Genomic DNA, 9,625 nt, shown 5'->3' on the forward strand with positions numbered 1-9,625 from the left:
ACCATTCTACCTACTCCCAGCAAGTAAAATGAGAAGTTTTATTCCTTCAACATTCTTTACCTACATATCATCATTACTATTTTTTTTAATAATAAGAGGTATTTTGGTCATTTTCACTCTCCACTAATGTTACATTGGGATGCTAGGATTTGATTTTATAAGGGACAGAGGGAGTAAGAGTAAAAAAGAGGAGGGTTTGATTTTATATGGACAGAGGGAGTAAGAGTAAGAAGGAGGAGTAGACCACAAATGGTACTACACTGTTATATCACATGATGCATGAACACACACGCCACAGCTAGCGTAGTACACAAAGATACCCAGGATTGATAGCGAGAGCTTCGATCTGGATGAGAGGCTGCTTTCCCGTTTCCTTTTCTAGGAGGCTACGCTGAGCTAGATAAGCTGCAATGCTGCATCATATCACGCTCACACCAAGTACTACAAGATACCCACACACACCGGTGGTGGTGGTACACTACTACTGGCTTCTAGCTTTTGCCTTTTGATATGCCAATCTATGGAAGATCATGGTTCGTGCACTGGTGATGTGGAGAGGGTGATGCTTTCTGTCCCTGATGGACAGATAAGTGCAACAGTGGCTTGGAAAAGCTGGTGTTGTGATCATCTTGATTTTGAATTAATCATGGAAAAGTTGGTGTTGTGACCTTGTTTTGCATTAATCATGTAGTAGTACAACTTTGGCATCTTGCTATTTTTTTTCTTTCAATTCGATTTTCTTGGATGCCATCTAGCTACCTAGCTAGGCAGGCAAAATGAAGTGTAATTATTGACATTATAAAGTGTTCTGTAAGAATGTGGCTTGGGTTTTTCAGTAATCATGAGGCACTCCTAGCTAGTTAGTTCCCATATTTGGTGCAATAATCCAATTCTTTTAGTTGGAAACATAGCATTACGGTGTACTAAGATTTGATTTCCCTAGTTCCTACGAATTAACGAAGGATACTGGAGTGACCTCTGAAAACCGCTGCAAGAAGGCAAGAGAGAATACCATGAATAGACAGCAGCTGAGCAGCAGAAGCATCCATCCATGTTGTCCCCAGATGCATCCAGGGGAGATTAATCTGCAGGAAACCTCATGATCACAAACGCGAAAATCGCCGATTGATCGGTCCACTGAAAAACTGGAGATGATAAGCTCAGGTTGGTCTCCTCCCATAATAGACTGATTACACACTGTCAATCGTTGGCTGCATCTGGCTTGTCAGCTTATATCTGCAGGCCATATCATGCATGCATGAATCCCAGAAAGATTGGTCTCCTGGGTATTTGATTATCAGCATGGGACAGCCTGCTGATGGTTGCCTGTGCAATGATGACTAACCTGCAGCATGCAGGCAATGCATTGCAAGATGACTTGTTTGATTAAAAACCAAACTCTATGGCAGGAAGGTAGGGGTAAACTGGGACCAAATGAACAAATTCAGTAGCAAACTAATTTAATCAGGTGAGTCATCTGATCTACTAGTGTGCAGAAGGACAGCTGGGCGCCTGGGCTACTGCAAGTTCTAGAGATGGAAAAAATAATGCCGACAGAATGGTGTGCAGGTGTAGGTCTTGAAGAATTGTCAATCCATTATATGCTGGACATATGCATGATTACATGTATCGAGATGCTAATACACTGGTAGCATTTTGCAGTAGCACATGGATGGCATGAAGCAGAGTAGCAATAACCAAGTCCTGAACCCAAAACAGCACAGATGTTTCTTTGAAGGCAAACAATCTTTTGAACTTTTATCAACATTGTAAGTTGTAGCTGTAAGAAGAATGAAAATTACCAAAGACAGCAAGAGAGAAAATTATTTTCTTGAAATTTTCAGCTCGGGAAATTGTATTGAGTATATCTTAAGATAAAAGGATAACTTGTAGCTGGAAAATGACAGGATGAGACACTGATTGTGCGTACCTGCTAGCATGTCCCCATTGCATGGATGGAAGATTCCGTGAGTGCTCTTCAGTCCAGCTTTTTATTGGTTTGGGAAGCTTTCATTCATCTTGAGATCTGAGGAAATCCGATGCATGCTGCAACTTCTCATGACACATAATACAGGCCCATGCGTGCGGACGTGGCTTTGGTCCTGGACAGACTCAAAGTGGCAGCTTTTGTTTGGAGCGAACTTGCAATGTCATCAGACAGATTATGATAGCTTTTGTTTAAGCTGAATAGCAGAGGCTCAGATTTCTCCAGCTAACATTACAATACAAATGGTGACATTGATACAAATCCAAAATTTTGTCCTACGACAACGACAAAACTTGTTTAAATTATCCCAGGGAACTTCACCCAACCATAAGTCATGAGTAATTACCTGGTGGGATCATTTTCTCCTCAGTTTCAAGAACATCTACATGAGAAGAGGGAGGATTGAAAAAAATGTACAAATATGTTACAATAAGGGAATTGGGACAGACAAAATTTGCTTTGCAAAAGGCTTTCACATATTGATACCGCAAAGAAATGGAAGTAATGGTACTATCTCCTAACAGCAGCTAATCAAATGAAGGATCACGCCGACAAACACAATGATACTCTGGTTAATTTCTGTAGCCAACCCCAAAATGAAATCGCCTTGCTTGTTTATCATTGAAAGCATACTCAAGACGCAAAGGTCCCAGTGGGGAGTCCACACGGACGCCAACACCGTAACCGTAACCACTTCCTGGCTTCCCACGAGCTCCGGCTGGGTCACCTAAACAACCAATAACCAAAGGTGGCCTAAATGAGATTTGGGTTTAGCATAAAAGAGATGCTATCACTGTAAATATGGAACCATGTCAAAATTGTTTCAGGGCACTAAACCTCATTAATAAATGCAAAAGACATTAACTTTCCCAATTATAAGGATTGTTTTTATTTTCACACCTATACAAGGCTTAACAAAGTAGAGAACATCTACTGACTACTAGTCGACAGGACTGTGCTGCTTTAGGACCAACAGGTACACAAGTGGACCACAAAACTTCCGAACATGTAAAATGCGAGCAGAACATGGCTTACCAGGAACTTTGGGACCAGAACTAAGATCACTACCATAGTCACCAAACACCACACCTTCCAATGGCCCAAACTACACACAGAAAAAGCACTGTAAGTAATCAAGATGATGAATAGAAGTTTGACCATCATGCATCAGGTCATAATATGCACTTGTCATCATGACAGAACAATTTTCGTATAGAAATTAATATACTCTTCACCATACCCGTCTAAAGCAAAGGAAAAAAATATTATTAGAGTGATACAACTCATGAAATATTTGGTATAGATACAACTATTTGCCATTCTGTGCATCACATAGTGTCCTCACCAAGTTAACTATATTCTTAAATACATCCAGTCCAACAAATATAACTTCATCTTAAGTTGCAAAATAATTTTAATCTCAAATACTACTATTTTTAGTTTTCTTTTATGTATGCATATCCATGTTATCAACTAGGTATTTATGGGGGAAAACAAGTAGTTGTGTATGTAAGTATATATTTTACTGTACTGATGATTCAGGTTAAGCCCCTTCTACTAAAGACAGAACATTCCATAAAAAGTGACAAAGCCTACCATGCGGCAAGAGACTTCTCCACTACCAACAGCATATGAGCGGCCAGAACCAACAGCACCTTCTTCATATCCTCTTACACTATTTGTCCCACCAATTGCAAATGCTTCATGAGGCGAAAAGTTTCCCTCTACATGACCTCCAGAAGCACTACAGCACATAGAAAGAGTGATTTATGGAATGAGTAATACAACCTGGGCAATTTGCTACTGGAAACCTTTAGGGCAAACTCATATTTATGTTCCAAGATCCATACATGGCATATGATATGCACTAAAACATACCTTAGAAGAAGTCGAGCAGGGCCAATTTCATAGCCCTGCCTCAAACGCGCTGTCACTCTGTTAAAACTGAGCCACTCAGGAAGAATAGGAAGACCTTGCTCAATGTTGAAAACGAACTGGAAGCAGTAAGAACAGTAGGTGATAAGAGATTTTGACAACAAAAATTAGAAAATAAGCAGTGGAGTAGGAAAAATGCTAACCATTGTTGAGCTACGATCTCCAGAGTCTGTGTAGACACTTTCAAGCTTAGCTAGTAGTGTATCATCATAAGCATTTCCGCTGCATTGTCATGACAAGAACATCAGATTCCATATGTTAACATGATTTGACAATTGAATTCATGGTAGATTGAACATAAAATTATTTATGGCGCAAAGTTAAGGTAAATGAAGCATCGAGATCCAAGACCTGGCAGTTAATTGGCTGTTATAGAAATCTCTGATGATAGGATTGCCTTTGTCATCACGAGCACCAGCATGCTGCATAGAGTGTCAGTAATCAGTAGAATGAAGGTCCCCAAAGGGACAGATTTATAGCAGGAACCAAATCAACAAACTTAGTCACTTGCTTCTTACACGGTTACACCATTACTGGCGGTACAAACTGTGCTCATGTACTACATCTCTTCTTTTTTGCTTGATGCTTTGGATATGGACATGTACCATTATTACTTCTTCTAATTATGTATTTACAAACAATATTAAAAACATAACTGCATGAAAGGAATTTTCATGATAAATCTATTGGTGCTATTTTTATAATTAATAAATCATAATATTTTAGCATATATTAATGATTTAAGATATTGAGGTTTGACGACGTCATCTATATTTAAGAACGGGGGTAGAGTATCCTTTTTTATCCTTTAACCTAAGGTAGTATTAATGTCACAAGATTGTCTAGTCTGGGTCTTCTCTCATGGCCAATAAGTACGGAGAAAGGGCTACTTGATTACTATGGCAAATCTATTCTATGTGAAAAGTAAAACTCAAAAAGCAACCAGAATTAGCCACATCATCTGTCAAAAAATGGCCGTTGGATTCACAAAATGACAAAATAGCAAGGAAAAATCCTAGCCATTGAAACGAGGAATCTTCTAGAAGTGGTAAAATACACAGAGAAGGAAGAGTTTGAGCCACTCATTGCCTCTCATTGTAATCTCATGTTGGCCTCCCAAACAGGTCTAGGGCTGGCTTGGCTTGGCAAATCAACCCAAACGGTCCTTAGACTAGATGACCAATTAAATAATTTTAGAAGAGGGAAAAAATATTCTACATATAACACTGTAAATCAGTCAGCAGCAATCAAAACAATATATAGAAAAGAAATTAACATCTAATTATTGATTTAACTGAATGGTGGAAAAATTATTGTTAATTACAATAACGGTTAATAGATAGGAAGGTTATAGTCGCGCGAACATGCGACTTCATTCACTAGTTGTACCTGAAATATTAATCCAAGTGTGCCACTCCATTTAGGTCTGAATGGTCGACTGTATTCAATGCCAGCAGTAACTCGTCCAATTGTAATGGGCCCATGGTCAGGATGGTCCCCACCATGGATAAGTGTTCCGGGAGTCCTAGAGTTCTGGCAAAGAAAATAATTATAAGAACATAACGATGATTGTCAGCCATAAGTAACTATGGAGCGTTGAAGACGGAATTGTCTTAATCATAATTACCTGAACCATGATAGTTCTGGAGGTCCTCTTATTGTCACCATCAATCCAAGGATCAGTATAGTTTAATCGAAATATAGAATCTATTTGCCCCCTCTCCAGTGAGAGATTCAGCTTCTTGTTCCTCCCAAAAACATTTCGATGAGAATATGCAAAACTGTTTATTCCAGTGCGAGACAAGAATTAGATGTGCAACTCCAGTTTGAGGACAACTTCTGTAAGGATATTAACTGATACATTTGAAGCAATATCTAATTCTTCACAGCTGATAATCCAGGATGCTTCCTAGAAGTTTAAGAAGTCTGGTTTCTAACAAACAACAATCCCAACATTGTTGCATAGAAAAAACAGCTATATTCTGGTCTTCCAGCAGAAACAAGATCATATTGGCATGTGGTAAGAACAGTACGATAAACAAAATCAGAATAGCCGAAGGCATAAAAATAAAAAGAGTGGAAGAATCTACCAACCTGCCAATAAGCCCAGAAAGTGGTCCATTTGTTATCCTGCAGAAAACACAGCATGCCATCATGATAAAATAGATGTTAAAACAACATTTGGATGCAAATTTGCATATATTTTGCATATGGTCTTTGAGGTACAGTAAGTTTAACATTATCAGAACCTTATGGATAAGGAAATTATTTTTATGAAAGCAAAGATTTGATATTTCATTCAATTAAGTTCGCTCAGCAAGCCTTGTACTCACCCACTTGAAATGCCACCACCAGCAGAAAAACCACCCGAAGGTCGTTCAACAAGATTCATGACAAGATCAACTTTATTAGAATCTGCAGAAGATCATAAGTAAGAAAACATGTGCTAATAAGTGCAAATACCAGCTTTCCGAAACAGACTGAACTAACAAATTAACATTACCTCCAACTGGCTGTGGAATTATAGTAACATCCTCCATGATTCCCATAGTAAGGATTGTTTCAACATCCCTTTTCACTTGTGCTCTATTGTAAGCCTATTTTCATCATCACAAGTTTAGACAGATAATACAGTATCACTCTTATCAGAGAATTAGTCTGTATTTTCATTAGCAAAATACTTCTGCTTCAGATTGCATGACTACCCCTTTCTTTCTTTCTTTCCTTTTTTTTGCAGAATACAGAATTTGTGCAAAATTATATGTATAGGCAAATATTATACATAAATGTTCAAAGAATTTAATGAGTACACTCTAACATCGGTATAAAAATTAAGTTTTGTAATTATGGCATTTGCATTGCAATTTCAGAAGCACACCAAAGCAATGCTTCAATGCCTAGTGCACAGTTCAGTATGAAATGGAAATGGTTCTTGAAGTCATATCTCATGAAAACTCGTATGTTCTAGATATAACTGATATGAATATTTGTGAATATCATCAACAGTGACATAGTGCTTTTAAAGTAGGTATGAAATGGAACTAGTTCTTAAAATCATATCACAAGAAAACTTCTACATTGAGAACACAACTGATGTGAAATTTGTAAATATCATTGTAGTGGAATAGTGTTCCTAAAGTAGGTAAACACAAATGGAGAAAAGTGATTTCAATGATCTGACCTGACCCTTCTTGGTGGTAAGGTGACGGAGTATTGTCTCTGGTTGCGTCTTCCCAACAGTTGGTTCACCACTGGTGATGGAGAGAAATAGAAAGAGGTGGAAGATAAGAAAGATCAGAATATCGCATAGAAATAAAACAGTAACAAGTGAAGCGAATCTCAATAAATCAGGCTATGGTTCTCACGTTCTTCTATCCAGAAAGCGAATATTGATATTATTAACCTCAGCTTCAGAAACTTGTAGCCTCAGAATTCCTCCAGAAAGAATCTCAGCATATGAAACCTGATACCAAATCAAGGGGCTTTATTGATTTATCAGTAGTAAACAAAATACCTTGTTTTTCTTGTTAAAACTGTAAAAGTCTGATGTGTTTTGCCCTACAATAATGAATGCCAGAGCTCAACTTATCGATAGGTTGCTAACTTCAGCATTAACCACACATCATATTTCTAATCCTGTTAGGACTAAGAATTTAACAAATAACAGAGGATTACCATGGTGTATGCCCACCTATTTGACATCAGCAATATATATGCAAATAGTGCAGGTTAGACAATCTGGATAGCAACAAATCGACTGCTGTTGTTGTATGCATCTAAAAGTTTGTAGTTACAAAGAATGTACTGTAAATCAAATGGGCACCAGAAGCCTGATTACAGCAATGCTCAAACCTCTTAAACAAAATGTGATATAGAACCAAATAGCATACAAAAGTAGAAGATGAGTTTTATATTCACTGATTTGCCACTTACCAAGCCAGTTAGACCACGTTCCTGATACCATCCATTAACAGACTTGATCACTTGATCCAAATGTCTTATATTGATTATTTTCCCTGCATAGTGTAATATGAAAACTCAAGTAGGTCTCAAAAGAAAATGCGACAAGCTAGAAAAGGTACATTAGGATTACAAAGAGGAAATGAATTGCGCATTCTTTCTCCATAGAGAAATGGTACAACTATGAGATTTCGTAGGATGTAGAAAAGCATTTTTGTCTATAGGGTCAAAATGAACCAACAATAAGAGCTGCAAAGCAGCACATTTTAATCCAGTGGAGTTCTGGAATTCAATACCCAAATTCATTCTAGACAAATGCATACGCTATGTCAAAGATATAGGATACTGACCACCGCTATACTTTGATGGCTCTTTACCCAGATTTTACAATAGGAGAACAACGATTTGCATTGCTTTAAGCTTTTGATATGATGTATGAGTAAATGAAACAAATGTAGCTTTTTACCCTGACAGGCACATATCCTCAATTATGATAATCTATACCACATTTCACTTCATCCACCACAGCAGGCTACCGAGAATGAAGGTGGACAAGTTCTTACCATGGCGATCATGAAATGCGTCCTCTAGGAACTTAGATGGCAGCATGTTGGCACCCTCACAGACCAACCCATGGAAGTCCTGGTTCGGCTCCACCTAAACCAAGCCCAAAATGTGCAATAATCAGTTCCAAGGTTAGCTGACGAAGAGAAAATGGGGAACGAGCAAATAATAATAATAATAATAATAATAATCCTGACCTCAAAGACGAGACGAATGCCGTCACGGGTGTCGACGGCGACGGGCATGCAGGAGCGGAAGAGGCCGCTCTCGACGACGCGGTGCACGTCCTCCTGCACCTCCCGCACCGTGAGCGCCGCGTTGGGGCGGCACGCCCGGAGCGCCGCCGCCGCGGCCGCCTCCAGCTCGGGCCGCTCCAGGGGCTCCCCGTCCTTCCCCCTCACCGCCACCTCGCTGATCAGCACCCGCTCCTCTCCCCCTCCACCCCCTCCGCCGTCCTTCTGCCTCCGCGGCAGCGCGATGGGCGCCGCCGCCGCCCCCGCCCCCGTCTCGGCCCTCGCCACGGGTAGCCTGGGCAGCGACCTGGCCACGTGGCGCACCACGCCATCGATGGCGCGGCCGATGCGCGCGAACGGGAGCGCCGCGGAGAGCAGCGTCGGCGCTGGCGCTGGCGCCGGAGCCGCGTCGGCGCAGGGGAGCTTCACACCGGAGGAGACGAAGCGCACGTCTCGGCGCGTCCCCATGGCGGCGGCGGCGGCGCTGGAATCGAGCTAGGGTTTAGGGTTTCCGCGGCGACGAGGAGAGGGTTTCCCCCGCCATGGGCGATGCGGAGGAGGAGGAGGCGGCGGCGGAAGAGGGAGAAGGGAATGGTGGTGACGTCATCCGCGTTGGCCTCTCGTCCTCCTCTCGGATGATGAGGGCCGTCGGATCGTCTCGAATTTCGTTCTGATGGCGGATACGTGGATCTGATCCGTTGGATGGTTTCGGGGATTACATCCAACGGCGAGTATTAGAGGTAGAGATGAGAAGTACCCTCTCACGCTGTCACGCCATGATCCACGTGGGGAATAAGGTCATTGTTTAGTTCGTGAAAAGAAAATTTCTGCGTGTCACATCAGATGTTTGAGAAGATATCGAAAAGGGTTTTTAGACACGAATGAAAATTTTAATTTTATAACTCGCCTGGAAACCGCGAGACGAATCTTTTGTGCCTAATTAATC

The 9,625-nt window shown here is 40.7% G+C and overlaps 1 protein-coding gene across 1 annotated transcript; it reads right to left on the bottom strand.

Moving 5' to 3' along the window:
* Positions 1-2,172: 2,172 nt before the first annotated feature.
* LOC4328615 (outer envelope protein 80, chloroplastic-like) lies at positions 2,173-9,275 on the bottom strand. The gene is made up of 16 exons (NM_001409388.1): positions 8,644-9,275; positions 8,446-8,539; positions 7,856-7,938; positions 7,288-7,385; positions 7,104-7,173; positions 6,426-6,519; positions 6,256-6,337; positions 6,017-6,052; positions 5,550-5,703; positions 5,312-5,455; positions 4,274-4,344; positions 4,066-4,144; positions 3,866-3,981; positions 3,584-3,731; positions 3,023-3,092; positions 2,173-2,714 (listed from the first exon to the last, which is right to left on the bottom strand). The coding sequence occupies exons 1-16, from the start codon at positions 9,145-9,147 to the stop codon at positions 2,560-2,562; spliced, it is 1,998 nt and encodes a 665-aa protein (NP_001396317.1). The 5' UTR covers positions 9,148-9,275; the 3' UTR covers positions 2,173-2,559.
* Positions 9,276-9,625: the final 350 nt, after the last annotated feature.

Source organism: Oryza sativa, chromosome 2 (genome assembly GCF_034140825.1).
Source record: "Oryza sativa Japonica Group chromosome 2, ASM3414082v1".
In the NCBI taxonomy this organism is placed as follows: Eukaryota; Viridiplantae; Streptophyta; class Magnoliopsida; order Poales; family Poaceae; genus Oryza; species Oryza sativa.

Coding starts and splice junctions, on each gene's coding strand:
- LOC4328615 (NM_001409388.1), bottom strand. CDS start 9,147: ATGGGGACGCGCCGAGACGTGCGCTTCGTCTCCTCCGGTGTGAAGCTC. Junction 4,145..4,273: donor AACAGCCAATTAACTGCCAG/GTCTTGGATCTC, acceptor ATGACAATGCAG/CGGAAATGCTTATGATGATA. Junction 3,732..3,865: donor CCTGCTCGACTTCTTCTAAG/GTATGTTTTAGT, acceptor TATGTGCTGTAG/TGCTTCTGGAGGTCATGTAG.